The sequence below is a fragment of the Corythoichthys intestinalis genome, chromosome 5 (assembly GCF_030265065.1).
Source record: "Corythoichthys intestinalis isolate RoL2023-P3 chromosome 5, ASM3026506v1, whole genome shotgun sequence".
In the NCBI taxonomy this organism is placed as follows: domain Eukaryota; kingdom Metazoa; phylum Chordata; class Actinopteri; order Syngnathiformes; family Syngnathidae; genus Corythoichthys; species Corythoichthys intestinalis.
In genome coordinates, this window is record NC_080399.1 from 39,825,330 (window position 1) to 39,844,235 (window position 18,906).

Sequence of the window (18,906 nt, forward strand, 5' to 3'; positions counted from 1 at the left end):
TGGCAGGCCAATTGAGCACAGTAATGCCATGGTCAGTAAACCATTTACCAGTGGTTTTGGCAATGTGAGCAGGTGCCAGGTGTGCTGAAAAACGAAATCTTCATCTCCATAAAGCTTTTCAGCAGATGGAAGGATGAAGTGCTCCAAAATCTCCTGATAGCTAGCTGCGTTGACCCTGCCCTTGATATAACACAGTAGACCAACACCAGCAGCTGACATGGCACACCAGACCATCACTGACTGTGAGTACTTGACACAGGACTTCAGGCATTTTGGCATTTCCTTCTCTCCAGTCTTCCTCCAAACTCTGGCACCTTGATTTCCGAATGACATGCAAAATTTGCTTTCATCCGAAAAAAATACTTTGGACCACTGAGCAACAGTCCAGTGCTGCTTCTCTGTAGGTCAGGCACTTCTGCCTCTGTTTCACACACGCCTCTGCACGGTGGCTCTGGATGTTTCTACTCCAGACTCAGTCCACTGTTTCTGCAGGTCCCCAAAGGTCCGGAATCCGCCCTACTCCACAATCTTTCTCAGGGTGCGGTCACCTCTTCTGGTTGTGCAGCGTTTCCTGCCACATTTTTTCCTTCCCAGACTTCCCACTGAGGTGCCTTGATCCAGCACTCTGGGAACAGTCTATTCGATCAGAAATTTGTTTCTGTGTCTTAGCCTCTTGATTGAGGGTGTCAGTGATGGCCTTCTGGACAGCAGTCAGGTCGGTAGTCTTGTCCATGATTGTGGTTTTGAGTAATGAACCAGGCTGGGAGTTTTTAAAAGCCTCAGGAATCTTTCGCAGGGGTTTTGAGTTAATTAGTTGATTCAGATGATTAGGTTAGTAGCTTCTTTAGAGTACCTTTTCATGATATGCTAATTTTTTGAGATAGGGATTTTTGGTTTTTCTTGACTTTTTTCTGCCAAAATCATCAATATTAAAACAATAAAAGGCTTGAACTACTTCAGTTGTGTGTAATGAATCTAAAATATATGAAAGTCTAATGTTTATCAGTACATTACAGAATATAATGAACTTTATCACAATATGCAAATTTTTTGAGAAGGACTAGTATAGACCCCAATCACGTGACGTCACAACTCCGCCCCCCCTGACTGGAGCCACCATATTGTCCGTCAGCTCATTGTGTTTACACATTACCGCTACGTACATTCCTCCTATTACTGCATGTTTTTCTGCTTGTCTAAGGAATTACCGCCTCGTAAACGAACCCAAAAACATTCTTGACAATCGTTAACATTGATTAATCAAAATGGTGAAGGCAGTTGGTTGCAGTAACAGAGAAGATAAACGGTCATTTTAGTAGTTGCAGTGCGCCCATTGTTAAAAGGGCAAATCTCGAAAGCAGCACGGTTTGTTTTATCTCGGTCCATGATGCGTTTGTGTCGACAGCCGTTAGACAGCGGCGAAAACATCAATATGATGCCAACACGATCGCAGACATAATCAGACGGAGACTACGAAGCTCGTCGCCACGGTCGCGCAGCAAGAAGGTGAGCGCAACAACAGGTGTTGTGCCGAAAAATAGCCGCCCTGCGTGAAATGTCCCCCCCTGACGGGAGCGCCCACACGGAAACGACTTTCTTGTACCGTGAATATGTATTATTTTACTCTGCTTGAACTAATAAATGTCATACCTGTGTGATTGTCATTGGGATATGGTCGTGAAAACCTGTAGACTAATACATTTCTGTTCAAAGATGGTTATGTGGCCCAGTCCACGATTTGTTACTAAAATACAGTACTAATATTTTGTGTAATTTAATTATTTAAAACTGATCTTACAGTCGTAAATCAATTACTGTAAGGCGTCCATGAAAACATTTGCGTTAAAAATAAGCGCTCCCATGACAACGGTGACGCTCAGCTGACCAAATGTCGGTTTATATTCGGGCCGGTGCCAATTTTGGGTACCCGATTCCTCATCGTGACATAAACTGGAGTATGATTGGAAATTTTGTGGTCTCAGGACGAGCTCTGAAGCACGGGACGGGACAGGACGGGAGGAAACATCGGTTTGGGCATCAAATATGGATCTGGCGACTGGATCGACCGAAGCTTTTCCAAATAACGGCTTTTATGCAACTCATCCAATGAGTTTACAGCATCTGAAAGCACCGAGGCTTCCATAATTTGCGAGTGAATCCACCTTTAGAAACTACGATCAATGACAATACGGCCACACAATGACGGACAATATGGCGGCACAATACAGCGATCACGTGATTGTATGACGTTGGTGATTGGGGTCTATACAAAACTAGATGTACTGCTAGCAGTCCAATCAATGGATTTCTATGACGACATTCTATGCCAAAGTTAATTTGGCCAGAATGCAGTCGTTAATAAGTTATTATTTTCTGTGTGGCCCGGCGGTTGGGGAAGCCCTGGTCTACAAGAATCTGTCCAGGCTGCGTGAGTGTGCCCGTGTGTCTGTAGGGGAGGGGGGGGGGGGTCATCAGCCAATCAAACATGCGTTTGAGGGGGAAATGGACCGGCACATTCGAGAGTGAAAGGAAAAAAATGTAAGAACATAATGAACGTATAATGAACATAATGAAAATAAATCACTTCATAATGGTAGGGCGTATTCTATTCATACAACAAATGGCAAGAAAATCTAAATGACCTCCAGTATATAACTGAACTCATTATATAATGCAAATAAGGTTGCTTAAAAGTTGGTGGGGACAATTTGAGCATCCTGAAATGTTGCGAGTGTTATGTCCATACAGTTCCTATATGCAAACCTACGCCTCTACAGTCATTTGTGATGACGTGCTGAGGCTGCGTATCACACTGGTTGCAGGGAATCCTTATTCTGCTCTCCGTTGTGGAGACTGTGAGGGAGCTTCAGGAGAATAGTGGCGTGGCTGACGTGAGCGCGTGCGTCGGTGGAAATGAGCTCTACCGAGCGTCGGTGTTGAGAAGGGCGCAGCTCGATGTAGGTGGGCCGAGCGAGCGGGGCGGCAGAAGGGTAGAGAGACACATACACGTCTATATCGGGACATCCCCAGCTGTCCGTGACAGAAACCTGACCAGGTGGCTCCTTAGCTGGGCGCGTCACGACGCATGGAGCCTACAACAGCTTGCCTCTCGCGCTAATCTCCACCTTGGTGACGCCAGCAGTGTGCGTAAAACCTGGTGTGCGTTTGTTTTTGGATCTGTTGTTCCGACTCGTTTCCAAAGGATTCACACATTCGGACTGGGGCCGTGCTGTTTTCCCATCAGACAGACCGGGGATATTATGACTCTTTTTCCTTGGATTCTATAAAGTCTCACGCTTCAAAAGATTAACTTTTTTATTCACTATTATCATGTTGCCAGAGATTAATAAGGTGAGGAAACTTTACTATATTAACACTCTATAGCTTTTAAATTGTACTCAACTATTATGTATTTGGTTAAAAGCGTATTAAGTACATTTTTTGACTGTACTTATCTGACTTGATGTCAAATACTGGGTAATATTTTGTTGAACTTTTTGAGATAATAGAATATTGTATTCAGAAGAGTTGTTACTTATAAACATGTTGTGTCTTATAAGTTATTTGATTTATTATTTGCAAAAGCTACATTTTTTATGCTTGACCTCTGTGGATTATGCATGAGTGGAATTGTCAACACTAAGTATTTTTGCTTTACTGTCAGTTAACTTGTTCAGTGCTTGATACATTTTTGGGAAAGCCCTAAGAAGCATCAATTGTAATTATAAACTCGGTGTTATCAGTGATAATTTGCCTAATGTTGCATGACGTCCGTTCTGCATTGGGAAATTCAACATAAATATTCATTCCAAATTCCATGTGTCTCCTGACCCCATATTTAAGCTGCAAACTCAGATCTTTTTCTATTTGGGTCATTTCTTCTAACACCCGTGTTTGGCAATTGATTTGAAATGTCGTTTGGGTGAAATGCTAACTTTGCTTTCATTCCATTTGTTGACCTTGTGACCAAGTGACCTGTGAGGATCACACAGAGGTAACGCTTCCCTTGTGCACCTGCTGGGTTGAGTGTCCACTGTTGACTTGTAATTATGTTGCCCAACAAATGAGGCCATTTGGATTAATCTAACACATCAGTATTTAGTTGACCTTTTTTATTATTTCAGAAACAAACTTTACCATTATGACTGGCTTATGAATTTAGCATGCAAAGAGAATATCAAAAGAGTAAGATGAAAGCACTTAGCATCTACAGTGCGTTTGTCAGAGTTGCTTTTTAACACTTATAACTAGGGTTGTTCCGATCATGTTTTTTTGCTCCTGATCCGATCCCGATCGTTTTAGTTTGAGTATCTGCTGATCCCCATATTTCCCGATCTGATTGCTTTTTTTTTTTGCTCCCGATTCAATTCCAATCATTCCCGATAATTTTTCCCGATCATATACATTTTGGCAATGCATTAAGAAAACAATGAATAAAACTCAGATGAATGGATACATTTAACATACAGTACATAAGTACTGTATTTGTTTATTATGACAATAAATCCTCAAGATGGCATTTACATTATTAACATTTTTTCTGTGAGAGGGATCCACGGATAGAAAGACTTGTTACTTTGTATATTGTGACTAAATATTGCCATCTAGTGTATTTGTTGAGCTTTCAGTAAATGATACTGTAGCCATGCCCAAATCCATGATGGGAAGTGGAACCATGACTGTGCGTAGTGCTACCAATTGATATATCTTCTCTGCATTGGGAAATAACATAAGGTGTTAAGAAAAAGATCAGTTGCCACCTTGCTTCCCCACATTGCTTCCCATGATATTTCTAATCGCAGGGAGAGAGATTGTATGGCTTTAGCCAATTAAAAAAAGGCTCCAAGGCTGCCAAAATTCACTCTACTCATTTTACGCTGCCTTTTATCTCTCTATATAGGTAAAACGGCGTCGTTACAGATTGAGCGCGACAATGCGTGAGTGGGTCGTGCAGTGCATGCATTAATCGCGTTAAATATTTTAACGTGACACTTTTTTTTTTTTAATTAATTGCCGCCGTTATCGGGATAAATTTGATAACCCTACCTTAAGCCTAAACTTAAGACTGGACGAGTGTAACATATTATGTCTTTAACATTAAATACAATTAGAAAACGATTTAATTAAAAAATATATATATATTAAAAAAAGGCATGGCCGATATTTTTTTGCTGATTCCGATACTTTGAAAATGACGTGATCGGACCCGATCGATCGGCATCCTCTACTTATAACTAACAGTCCTTGTTTGTATCTATTAATGGCGCTGGAACTGGGAGGGCTAGAAGTGAATGATCAGCTTTGACAATTCAAATGGCTGCCATTGGTAGCAACTGAGTTAAGAACTCTGGTATTTTTTCTCGTGATGACATAGAGCTCCACAAGATCAACATTCATGTGTCAACTGCATCCACCTAGGTGAGTTTTTACATGTAATCAACTACATGCCCTCTGCTTCAGATTGTAACATGACTATAGTGAAACCTTCCATTTTGTCTATCCTATAGAAGACTAAAGCCAACAGGCCTTTTCGGGCTCTTGTTTACTTGCAAAACATCCACTCTTGACTTTGTCTACAGTCCAGATGATTCATTTGGGATTAGTCTGTTGTTATGTTCTCTTAACAAACACAGAAGGAGCTTTAACTTAGACCAAGTGTTTTTATATCGGTCAGTACGTCTGTTTCACCTCTTCCTCCCTTTCTGGGCATGCAGGTAGAGTGATCGGCACATATCTCCAAATGGGGTTAAGCTTTTTTTCACCCATATGGAGCCAAGACAGGCTCACACACTGATTAAAAAGGCACGTGCCAGCCAGATTGGTGGCAAAGGGGACTCATCCCAAATACCCCAGTTCCTTTTTTTAGAACAGGAAAGTCCATTGCTTTTGACTGAGAGATTGCTTCTCTGGTACACATTCAGGCATACTCGTGTTCATCTACTTGCAAGCACGTGTACATGCACATGATCAGACCAGGCGGGAAAAGTACAGCATATTGGTTGTTGCTGGGTTTTTACGGAAGTGATATATTTTTAGATCCCAGCGCATTATTTTTGGGAGCTTGGCTGCGAGCTTGCTCGGCTGCCTACAGTGTGTGTGAGTGTGTGTTTGAGAGAGAGTGTATAAGATAAATGTGAGAAGCAATTTCTGCATGACTGCTTTCATCTTTAGAGGTGTTGAAGGATTCCTACATCAGGCATTGTGTTTGTTTCTAATTCACTGTTGCCCTAATTCCACGGTACCAAAAATGAATAGAATTAGATATGCTTTATCTGTCTACTTAAATGCTTTAAATTTCATGTTTTCCTCCTCCAGACGTCACGACCAGAGGCCTTCCCACACAGACAGCCAGCAGAGGGCAGTCGTCTTGGGACCACCCGATCCTGCCTACAGGTCATCTTTTAACATCTGATGCTTCAACAAATAACTTTCAAAATTCTACAACACTCCAGGCCTGATGTACAAAAGGTCTGCGTTAGTTTTAGTGCATTCTGGAGGAAAGTAAATGTAAAAGTACATTGATTAAGTTAGCATCTAAAATATGATTAAACCAAACCTTTGAACATTGCGATGGCTGATTTTGTTTGTTTAAAGTGTGTACGACACCAAAAAGCATGTTTATTTCATATTTCACACAGTGTTTTATGCTCCTGAATGAAATGGACCGCTTGGATGTGTGTAGAAGCGATAGTTTTATATATTAAATTTTTGAATCCCCCGCCATGAAAATGAGTGACTTCCGGCTTCAGTCTCGGCTTTAGGATGAATGCGAATGTGAGGTCACTCGGGTCAGCATCTCACAATACAGCATTGTTTATAGCATGCAAATGGACTGCGGATTCAGCTGATTTTGCGGATTAATTCGTTTATTTTTCGCATCACGCCAGCCAAACGGCTGCAGAAAATTGTGGCTGCACCAGGGAAGGGCGCGTGAGCCATTTTTGGGTTTCAAAAGGTTTCCGTTCACAATTAATATTGGCCAAAACAAGCCCTACTACTATGGAACCACTGGACTTACGAGGAAGTGAGTAAACATCGTATTTTGTATTATGTCAAATACTGGGATCATGGCACACGTTTTAATACGGAGGTGGCTTGCATTTTGTGGCTGATTGTCCAGAATGCAACTTGGCCGACGACTGGCGGCTTGTTTCCACACACCCCTCTATACTCAGCTTATTGCCCTCTTCGTGTGCCCAGTGTTCTGTCAAATCTTCAACCCCATTACAAATTGCAACATTGTGTTAAAAATGGCCGTGAATAGAGCGATTACAAAGTAAACACTACAAACTTTCTTTAAATAAAGGACTATTTACTTACGTTTGATCATGAACTGACATGTAGAGAAGTTCTCCTCAGACATATGCTGCCATGCTAGCTGCAAAACAACTGCAAGCCGCTCTCTGTTTATGTCTTCACCATGTAGTAAAGCGTTATTTTACACCATATTCGTGGTGACCATGTGGGAGCTCCGCGCTCCTCCGATGTTGGCCGGTTTGTCTGGCGGTACTCTCCAGCTGCTTTCCCGGCAAGCTCTCCTGTCCGTTGCAAGGCAACGAGCTGTAACTTGCTCACCACAGCTAGGTTTGCCGATCGGCGAAGCCAATGGACATCCCTGCCGCCGTGTGATATTATCCGGGCTAGTTTTGTGTGATTTTTCGCTTCGGAAAGGGAAAATAAGACTTTGAGACGTCACTCAATTCGGGTTAGCATGTCGGCTAGCTATCACGCCTCTTGGTTTGTTTACATTCTCCGAAGCCGGGGCAGGGAAATGACAAAAGCCTGACTACGGTGGCATAAAATATCATATATAACGGGAGGTGCGACAGTAAAGGTGAAGTCGACAGTTTTGATCATTATGGAGTAATTTTGCCATGTCGTACTTAATAAATGCATTTTTATTATTTCATATCCCATTTAGCACAAGTCTGTTATTTGTCATGACCTACCATTTATTTAGCAATTGGGGAAAAATACTTCAATAAAAAGATATCCTTTAAAAATATTGGCGTAGAGAGAATGAAACAGTGACATTTGGCCGCTCTCTTCGTCGTATTTTCCTCGTTCTGAATAATTCCCCCTCAATGGGCTGAATTGTAAATCAGATGAAACCATAACCCTGCCGACGTCATCCACCTGTTGGGGACACTAGAGCGCTAAAATGGTAGGCGTGGCTAAACGGCGGATTAAAAGACTAATTTCTCGTCATCTGTGCTTTGCCAAATTGTTGTATATGGTCAAATCGTCTCAAAATATGATTCTAATTCACATAACATTTTAGACTATTTAAGACTTTTTTTATCCTGTCGTAAGAACTTTATAACAAAACAAAAGGTGACCAGGATATCTTTTCCGATCGTGTATGCATTTTTGAAATGCCAGAAACTGGTCTTTTCTTTTAAATGCATAAAAGTTTTTTTGTCAAATGTATTACACTAATATTTATTCATCATATTAATAATGCATTTCCTTTTATTTTCATGCCGCAATGATGCAGCATTCCCTTCGGTTATTTTCATGCTGTGGAAATACCTTGACTATATTTAGCTATACTGTGTGTGCATCCCTGATAAACAACATCAGCAGCACCAACGAAACACATGAGCATAAAGTCTCATAAAATGTGCAGATAGGATTCCAATATTTTAAAACGTATATCATATCTTTAATACTAACGGCATTGTTGTGTTTTATTTGCATAGGAAAGCCAAAGTTGTTGTAATTGATTTCACCGGACACATTTGTGGAATGGCACCTAACAAAATAAAAGCATGTCCTAAATTTGCTCTGTAATTCCCCTTGATGACATTGATATACATCTTTACGACATCTAATTCTTCACCGCAAACTTGGCATCGGACAGGGAGTTAATTTTACCCATTGGGGCTCTCAGAGTATTCCTGACAGCAGCCAAAGAGAAGCAGGTTGCTGCTCTTCTCCCCCACAAAGCCCCCAGAGACAGCGCTGGGACCTGGCCTAGTTGGTACCACAGACTATGTCCGCATTACCCTCTTGTAACTCCAGCCGTTCCCTGCTGGGGGTCTTTATCACCTGAGCCTCAAACTAAAAAGCGATCAGCCCGACACAAAGACGTCCCGATGAAAGAGGCAGCGACAGGCGCATGAGAACATTGTAAAAAAGATATAATTAATTTATAGGTCATACACACTGACCCACTCTACTTCTTTTGTGCTTATAATTGTGCTGTACTCGCTCAATATGTACATCTTGAGATAAATTGATTTTGACCTAAATGCTCTGCCTTTATCAATTTTTTATACTTACAGAAATTTGGCCCAGGAGTAGGAACTTTGCCACCGCTAGAGCCTCCGGTGGTCCAGGTGGTGGTTAGCAATGCCAAGAATCAGCACCAGCAGCAGTCTGACCACATCCTGCCCCAAATTGTCAATCATGCAGTCCAGAACCACTATCAAACAAACACAGTAAGGAGCTTACTATTTCAGTAATTTCATGCAGTTTAATTATTTTCCTGGTTAGTATTTATTTTAAATTGTGGAACATTTTGAAGCTCACTGTGTTGTTTTCAGTAGTCACAGACATGTATCTGTAAGCTTGGTGTGGGTGACATAAAGCTGAAATCTACATGTCCACGAACAGGTTGAGAGGCCCAAGCCCACCCAGCAGTTCACCACACGATTTGGCGCAGCGATGGATAAAATATCAGTGTCTCGCAACAACAAACTCTTCAGCTGCAGGTTAAATAAAGAAAAGGCGCCCGAAGGTCCAAGGCTGCCAATGTCTCCCATAGGTATGTTTTCACAGAATGCAAGAAGAAAAAGAGCATATACTGAAATTAATATTGTCCATTGACTCATAGTAAATAATAACTTGTTTACGTCACAAACGCTTGTTCACCCTCCTCTGCTCTTTGATCAATGTGATAACATGACTCATGTAGTCCTCCTACTCTTCCAACAGACTCAGTCAACAACTTCCAAGATCGTCTGACAGAGTTTGAGAGAGAGGAAATTATGGACTACGCAGAGATCTGGTTTCTGGGGCTGGGCTCCCAGAAAATCGAAGGTTCCCATGCTGCACCGCAGAACTGCGGCTATGATGATGAGCAGGGCAGCTACATCAGGGTAATGTTCTGATACTTCATCCCGCAGATATTTGAAGAAATTAAAGTCAGGGTCTGTGGGTACTGCACAGTACGATAAAATTTGCAATACAAGGTTCACAATAAAGATTATCTCACGATGTGTTATGCAACAATTATCACATGGGTCAGGAAATCAATCTATGATATTCTATGATTCAACTATTAAGGAGAAAAACAAGGTATTTCTAAATGTAAATGTAAAATGAAGAAACAAGGTTTTTGGACTTTCGTGAACAATCTGTCAAAAAACAATTGTCTTCCTTACAGATTACGAAAATATTTCAGTGTAACATTTGTAAAAAATAAATACAGCAACACTATATGATTGCAACATTCTTGCAAACAAATTACCGTGTTTCTTTACATTGACACTTTAACAGTGGAAAGTTTTGGAAGCAATCTGTTGGTTCCTTTATTAAACAGTGACATCTTCATAAAACGATATATTGAGCATATCAATAACCTATATTGGGATACAGTCCCTGACAAAAGTCTTGTCGCTTTTAGGGTTAGGGTTAGGGTCCATTTTGTAGAAACAATTGCTAATACTCTGACTTTTAATTATTAAATTGGTTTCAGAAATAGCTCATATGAAAGCTAAGACGCTCCCAAATGATGTTGAATGTGCAAAAATATATTTGTTTTACTAAAAAAAGATCATATAACGAAGACATATATGTCAAATTTTGGCAAGACAATGATGTTTTCTGAGTGAATCTCGGATCCATGCGGGCTCCAGTAGGTCTCCTGCAATATTTTCGGCGACTGTGGTGTAATCCAATGGAAGATTTATCTGAAAAATCCACCTTTTGCCACAAAACTGTGGAGTTTGGTGGTGGCAAAATCATGGTCTGGGGTTACATCCAGTATGGGGGTGTGCGAGAGATCTGCAGGTTGAAAGGCAACATAAATAATCTGAAATATCAACAAATCTTAGCTGCCTCTTACATTCCTAACCATAAAAAGGGACAAATTCTGCAGCAGGATGGTGCTCAATCGCATACTTCAATCTCTTCCTCAAAGTTCCTCAAGGCAAAGAAGATCAAGATCCTCCAGGACTGGCCAGCCCAGTCACCAGACATGAACAGGATTGTGACGGCCCTGGCCGTTTAATGGTTAATTTTCTGAGGTTCTTCCAGTCAGCTGATCGTCGCCTCCACCAGCTGGCTGCTTCCCCTCCCACTGTGACGGAAGCTGATCGACGCAGGACGGACCAACGACGTCGCCGCAGCTGATTGGCCAAGAAAAAGGCGGCAAGCTTCATAAACCTGCCGCTGTCAACGTTCTAGGAGGTCGCAATTTGGCAGCATTCTGTCGCGTTCCTCCCCGCTAGCTATTTGCTCGCCATTCACGCTCGTTTGCATTTTGATCGCTAGTTTGATACACTCCCGCTTTTTCGGTGAGGTCTTTTGTGTTTATTCGTTATTGGATCGTTTTTGTTCACCACTGTAAATAAGAGCACTGAAGCAAGTAAGGGTAAGTCGCCATTTCTGTTCAACCCGTTTTCTCCTGTTTTGTATAGAGTAGGCAGTTAGGTTAGACGCTGTCTTTTCTTTGTTCCTTTTACATGACCAGGGTTTAGTTAGCGGGTGGGGTTTAAGTGTAGTTCCTTCTGTTTGTTGTTTTGGCCTGGGCTTACCCTGAAGTCACGCTTCCTCGGCATTTTGTACATATTCATTGCGAGTTTGATTATTGTGTAAATAAATTTGTGTCCACTTGTACAGTTGTGTGGCTTGTTTTATGTTACGCCTTTCGCGAGCCATCTTTGGCACGTAACAAGGATAAAAGAGGAAGCATGGAAGACGAAACCCAAGAATGGTGATGAACTCTGGGAGGCATGCAAGACTGCTTTCTTTGATGTTCCTGATGACTTCATCAATACATTGTATGAATCCTTGCTGAACCGCATGGATGCAGTCCTTTGAGCCCATGGAAGTCATACAAAATATTAAATTTGGATCTCACAACACCACTACTTAATTCGCTTATGTTATGTAATAATTTTTTTGTATTTGAAGTACATTTTTTTGTTCAATATTCACACTACTTTCTGTAGGCGACAAAACTTTTGTCTTGCTAAAATTTGACCTTTATGTCTTCATTAAACGATAAATCTTTTTTCAGTGAAACAAATATATTTTTGTACATTCTACATCATTTGGGGGGGTCTTAGCTTTCATATGAGCCCTACTGAAACCAATTGAATAATTAAAATTCAGGTTATTAGCAATTGTTTCTACAAAACGGATAAGCGACAAGACTTTTGTCAGGGACTGTACAAAGATTTGCGGTAGATCTCAATATAGATATATAGTGGTAACGCTACTTATGGATGTCTATGCATAAGGAATTTTCAGGTTAAAACACACCTCAGCGGGAAAATAATGCTTCTTGTTACGAAAGAAATTTCAGGATACGAAAGGCAAAAACACAGTATGGGCTGTTACTCGCAGCTCCCATAGTTTACTGAACGTAACATACTTGTAGCTGCTCTGCTATTGGCTATTGCCTAGCATCTTCCTAGTATCCAATTGGCTAAGAGGGACCTCTACTGTATGTGTGTATCCTAGCGTCATCTTCATTTGCCATTAAGCGTTCTGACAGTTTTATGTGAGTGTATTAACGTTTATTCTTTATTCTTTGTGTTTTTACATTATGCACAACTCTTATTTTATTGTTATTGTGCAATAATCCGATAGTTACACGTTTTCATGCATTTTTATGCTTTATAAAAGATTAATGTATGAATTTTGCGGGGCTTGAAACGGATTAAACATGTTAAACGTGTCACTACTTATGGAATTTTCAGTTTACGAAACTACTTCCAGAACCAATTAATTTCGTAAGGAGAGGTACCACTGTATGTTTTCAAGACTATGTTTTACCACATAACAATCAAATGTTTCTTTTTGTTTTTTTTAAACAGATTTTCTGCTCCAGGATTAATTTTGTTTTCAGAAAGTTGGGAATGGATAATCCTCTAAAATGTTAAGACTTGTCTGAACTGAGGAGAGTTATCCAACTCTTCATGAGTTAATAAAGTAAATTGAGAATTACATGACTATACAGACATACTGTAAACTAACAGGTTCAATTTCAGTCAATGTGAAATTGATGTCTGTTGGTTTTGGGAGTGAACGTGTCAATACTAGAGTGTTATTACTGTATAATACATTATATACTGTATGCTCCTGTTGTTGCTACAGGTGCTGCATGACCACATCGCCTACAGATTTGAAGTATTAGAAGTGATTGGCAAAGGCTCCTTTGGACAAGTTCTAAAATGCTTAGACCACAAGACCAATGAACTTGTAGCTGTTAAGATGATACGCAACAAGAAGAGGTGCAAGTTGGCAAAATCTTTTTGTTCCTTTTGTATCAAGTGACCATGGATGAACACTCTCTGCAACTCAGTATCTGACTCGGTCCTCAGGTTCCATCACCAAGCTTTAGTTGAGCTGAAAATCCTGGATGTGATAAAAAGGAAAGACAAAGACAACCTTCACAACGTCATCCACATGAAGGAGTACTTCTACTTCAGAAATCACCTCTGCATCTCCTTTGAGCTTCTCGGGTTGGTGGATACTCTTGTTTTTCGCTCCTTAACAAGGTGTTATCACGTTCATGTGACTTCAAAGGATCAGGGGTTATGTGGCACAGTTTTGTGTATCCCTTTAAATGGGCGACCTTTAGAGGACGTCTTGGACTGCCACCTTGTCTTACATTACTGTCACCAAATCCTTTAGTTAAGGCCTTGATTAGAGCCCTATCTCTTACCCCTTCTTGCTCCATTGTGTGGAAGCTCCAGTTACACCATCCATCGAACAGCTTATCACAACAGCAAGCAAAAGAACATAGCTGGTTCCAATAATTATGTATTATTCCTGAGCGAAGGGAAGCTGTAACGTATTTTTTTTAAAAAGAATGATTGATTGATTGATTGATTGATTGATTGATTGATTGATTGATTGATTGATTGATTGATTGATTGATTGATTGGTTGGTTGATTGATTGATTGATTGATTGATTGATTGATTGATTGATTGATTGATTGATTGATTGATTGATTGATTGATTGATTGATTGATTGATTGATTGATTGATTCAACCATTCATTCAACCATTCATTCATTTTAAGACTTATACAAATTACCAAATGCCACATTTCTCATGCCAGGGTGAACCTGTACGAGCTCATCAAAAAGAACAACTTCCAGGGCTTCAGTGTGGCTCTCATTCGTCGCTTCACTCATGCTCTGCTCAGGTGCCTGCAGATGCTCCACAGAGAGAAGATCATACACTGTGACCTTAAGCCGGTATGGATTCGGTCAGAACCATTAAGTTGCATTTTAGTTCATAATATCAAGCTGAAATACAAGTTTGATAAAGACACAATTTTACTTACTTTTACTTACTGACATTTTTACCTGGCCTGCTCAGCATTTCCTGTGATCATAATGTCGTTATAGAACATTTGTGCCATCTTGTGGAGCTGTGAGACATTACAGTTTCTCTTTTTCAACAGGAAAATATCTTGCTGTCTCAGAGAGGACCAGGGAACATAAAGGTGGTCGACTTTGGATCAAGCTGTTATGAACAACAAAGAGGTAAGAGCATATGATAGATGATGTGTTATATAGGTGCCATCTACTGCTTATACAAAAACCTTTGCGATTTGAAATCAAAGCATAAAACATACTGTCAAAATGTACACCTTTAAGCGAGTTAATTAAATTTTACTTTCATTGTAGTGTACACGTACATCCAGAGCCGCTTCTACCGCTCCCCAGAAGTCATCCTAGGTCACCCCTACAGCATGGCGATCGACATGTGGAGTCTGGGCTGCATCTTGGCTGAGCTCTACACCGGGTACCCTCTTTTCCCCGGAGAGAGTGAAGTGGAGCAGATAGCATGTATAATGGAGGTATGAATGTGATCAAACACCAGGGGTGAAAGTGGCTAGAATTTCTTGCCGGAACTTCCCGACGTGAAGGTCGCCACAGAGCCAGAAATTTTATTTATTTATTTTTTTTCTTTCTTTTTTTTTTTTTTTTTTTTTTTAAGGAGGGGGGGTCAAACCTCTTAAACAACTGAAATGCAAAGAAAAGTGTTTTAGCACAGTTATTTCTGTAACACATACAAAAACTGATTTTCATTCATAATTGTATTTTTTCTATGATTTGCAAAATAAAAGTTAACAAAAACAGCAATAACCCCAACCCCCATCTCCTAATTTTTATTTAATATTTAATTTATATTTATTTTATATATTAAAATTAAAGTTAATGTAAACATTTACTTTTTTAAATAATAATAATGAAAATTTACTGTAAGTAACATACATTCAGAAAAATAAGCACAAATGACTTATATTATGCAGAGTGAAATGGAATATATTTTGAAGATGGCGCATTGACTTTTTTTAAATCATAAGGAAATGAGTAAGTCCAAAGTGCACATTGAAAGCTAAAATGTTCTGAACCTCCCCATCAGAGCAAATAAAACTTAGTATGATAAATAAGCCTCCTCAACTCTTTCATTGCCCTTAAAGATTTGATCCATTTTATGTTGCATTGCCCTTTTATGTTCCATCAATTCAACAAGCTTTTTTTTTTTTTTTTTTTTTGCTGTTCCAGAAAACATGCACATTTGAACCAATCGGAGATAACCATCTCTGCTGATCACATGTCAGTATGTCAGCCAATTGAACAGATAAATGAGTCCAAGCGTTTTGCTTTGCTGCGTGCATTCGCACATTGACGTGACTCATCATCTTCAGACTCAGATAACTGCAGCAGCTGGGTTAACCTCCATGCCGTCCGTGGAATAAAATCAATAATAAATATTGGTGGAAAAGGATTATGCTACACAAGCACTTTATTATGATTTTTGTTGACACTTGTGTATGTAAATCTGATGTTGGTAGATTGTTTTCTTGGAGCTGAAATGCATGTGTGGCAGCTTGGCATTTCTTTTTTTTTTTTTTACATAGTGTTTTGACAGTTGCTGTCATATTTTCGGAATCAAAGCACCGTGTACTGGAACAGCATTCCAGCCCTGAATCCTATACCGGAACTGTGTTCTGGCCCTGAATCTTATACCGGAACTGCGTTCCTGACCGTTCTGGCCCACTTTCATCCCTGTCAAACACTCAGTAGCATGTCTGTCCATGATCAATTTTAATTGTCTTCAACTCAAATAATTGATGACCCTTTTCCTTTTACAGCTTCTTGGAATGCCTCCAAATGATTTTGTTCAGTCTGCATCCCGGAGGAGATTGTTCTTTGGTAACTTCTTTTGCTTCCCCTACTGGGGGATATAGCTAAAATATTTAAGTAAAACACTTTGGTTAAAAATAGGTGTGTTTATATCTACTTTTCAGATTCAAAAGGAAATCCCAGAAACACCACCAACAGTAAGGGGAAGAAACGAAAACCAAACTCCAAGGAGTTGTCAACGACTCTGAAGACAAACGACACTTTATTCTTAGATTTCATCACACGCTGCCTCACGTATGCTCATGCTCCATTTCTGCAGTAGTTTCAAAATAGTCATCACTTCTGTTTCACTGCTCTTGAAACACTCTTTTCTTGTGTCTTGTGCCATTCAGCTGGGATCCAACAAAAAGGATGACACCCGATGAGGGTTTACAGCATGGCTGGATCCTGGAGGGTAATTTCAACAAGGTGAAGCCAAGAACCAAACCATCAGGAAAGAAGCCAACAGACAGTGTGCCTGCCACGGAAAGAAACAGTGATTACAGTTGCAGCAAACAAGCCAATAGCAAACCTGGTAAGGACTTTTTTTCAATATCGAAAGTTGAACCTCTGACGTCCAAGGCAACTGGTCTCTCCCACATATATGCATCACACTGATTCAATCTCCTTTTTTTCCATGGTACAGCGGAGAGGTTCACCACTGCAGAAAACAGTGACGAAGATAAGCTGACGAGGCACAGCTCAGACACAAAGGCAACCCCGGGCGAGCGCCTGCGACCTATTGGGGCTTCAGCGGAGGACGGGGTGTGCGACAGTGAGAATTCCAAGGTACAAGATGCTGTTTTAGAGAGGCCCGTCCACATCGTCATCAAACCTCAGGAGGAAGACGGAACAGAGAGCCGCGACAACCTCGCGCCCTCTCAGTGTTTGCCTCCTATCATGTAATGGCAGAAGAGAGTTTTGCTGTGCATGATGAACGTGGAACTCAAAAAGGTGCTGAGAATTGCACCGTTTTTTACATTCATCGGTCAGGAATACAAAGCTTTCCTGCAGGGTGATGTTGACAATCGATAGCTTGCGAAAACACTGCCATGTTGTTTAGTGTGAAAATGAAACTACACAAGTCATATCAGTTCGAAGAAGAATGGCCTGTCAAAAAAGGTTGTAGAAGATGATGTAAAAAAAATAATAATATCGATGGGAGGGGGCTGTCAAAATATTCATGACAACAGAACTGTTGTTTGTGTTCGTCGGACAAATGGGAATGCTCACTAAATGTACTTTATTTATTCATTTATTTATTTAATCGTTATTCACTGAGCGGTGTTTGTTGAATATTGCTGTCTCAAGGAAATTTCCCATTTTGTGAAGAAATGTTTATCTTGAAAGCTCAATTTTAAAGTGGCAAGGATATTCTCTTTTATAACCCTTCTCATGTTAGCTATTAAAGTGTGTGCCCGCCTAGTACTGACCGAGCCAAAACTGTTTTGTATGCAGAGACCCAATGTCATGTACATTTTAACTGGAGCGTATACTATGTACAGCTTAATGATTATTTGATTTGTTTTAGCAAATGTATATTATATGGTTCGCAAAATATTTGCTCCTTGCAAAAGTTGTATCGTTGTGATCAAAGTTTGTAAAATGTTTCCAAAATATGTGTAGTGCAGAATACCTATTTATTGTTGCTGTAAAATATGACTTTAAATGTTTGTGTACTTAGTATTTTTACACTAGAAACAAAAAGACAATATTAGTTTGTGCCTTGCAGTATTAGATATCTTGCACTTTACTGATATGTGTATACCTGGACTAGGAACTATTGGATTCTTAGACTTGTGTTGTACGATAAGAAAAATCCCCGCTGTTCAGACTCTGTACAAATACTTATTTTAATGCAAATTACTTTTGTCTAGACCCACCACCAATTTGAAAGGTCAGCCATCAGAGATTCTCATAGAATTAAGATTTAACATGATCCATGAAAAATGTAATAACTTTCTCGTATTTCATGCCGAAATAAAATGTCTTTTATTATACGTTTTTGTGAACTTGTGTTATTAACATATTCAGAGCTGTTTTCAGGGATGACAGCCAAGATGAACACAGTAATGTGAACAGCGTTTGAGAGTAACGTTGACGTTATTCATATTTCACTAAATATACCGTACAGTCAGAATGTGACATACACTTAACAGCTGTAAATACTGTTTTTCATGTTTGAGCAAACCAGTCAAACAGTTATTTGTGGGTACTGTATTGTTCGTATTCTGAAGAACGGTTTAGTATTTTTACGAAATCTACATTCTGTTGATGGCATTCTTTGTTCTGAGAGGAATTGACTATAAGGATGTCTTGAGCATCTGACAGTTCCTGGCTGAGAACATGGTCATGCTGGCACAACCTTCATTCCTCAGCAGAGCATGACCTATGTGAAATTTTACTTTTTCCCCAAACTCAAAAGGCTCAAGACGTCAAGATGCCGGTGATGATGGACCCAACCCCCCCACCCCCCCACCCCCACTCACTCACTCACTCACTCACTCACTCACTCACTCACTCAC

The 18,906-nt window shown here is 40.1% G+C and overlaps 1 protein-coding gene across 2 annotated transcripts; it reads left to right on the forward strand.

Moving 5' to 3' along the window:
- Positions 1–2,907: 2,907 nt before the first annotated feature.
- dyrk4 (dual-specificity tyrosine-(Y)-phosphorylation regulated kinase 4) lies at positions 2,908–18,381 on the forward strand. Of its 2 annotated transcripts, XM_057837719.1 has the most exons (14): positions 2,908–3,351; positions 6,316–6,393; positions 9,288–9,443; positions 9,619–9,769; positions 9,940–10,103; positions 13,330–13,466; positions 13,557–13,697; positions 14,302–14,440; positions 14,650–14,731; positions 14,876–15,048; positions 16,351–16,411; positions 16,507–16,636; positions 16,735–16,916; positions 17,028–18,381. In XM_057837719.1, the coding sequence occupies exons 1-14, from the start codon at positions 3,331–3,333 to the stop codon at positions 17,285–17,287; spliced, it is 1,875 nt and encodes a 624-aa protein (XP_057693702.1). In that variant the 5' UTR covers positions 2,908–3,330; the 3' UTR covers positions 17,288–18,381. The 2 variants fall into 2 exon arrangements, with proteins under 2 accessions (XP_057693702.1, XP_057693703.1); XM_057837720.1 differs by lacking the exon at positions 2,908–3,351 and having other exon boundaries at positions 6,322–6,468.
- The last annotated feature ends 525 nt before the right edge of the window (positions 18,382–18,906 follow it).

Bases quoted from the DNA above. Each gene is read 5' to 3' on its own strand.
- dyrk4 (XM_057837719.1), top strand. From the start codon at position 3,331: ATGTTGCCAGAGATTAATAAG. The intron at 9,444-9,618 runs GTAAGGAGCTTA...GTCCACGAACAG, and splicing joins ACCACTATCAAACAAACACA to GTTGAGAGGCCCAAGCCCAC. The intron at 14,732-14,875 runs GTAAGAGCATAT...CTTTCATTGTAG, and splicing joins CTGTTATGAACAACAAAGAG to TGTACACGTACATCCAGAGC.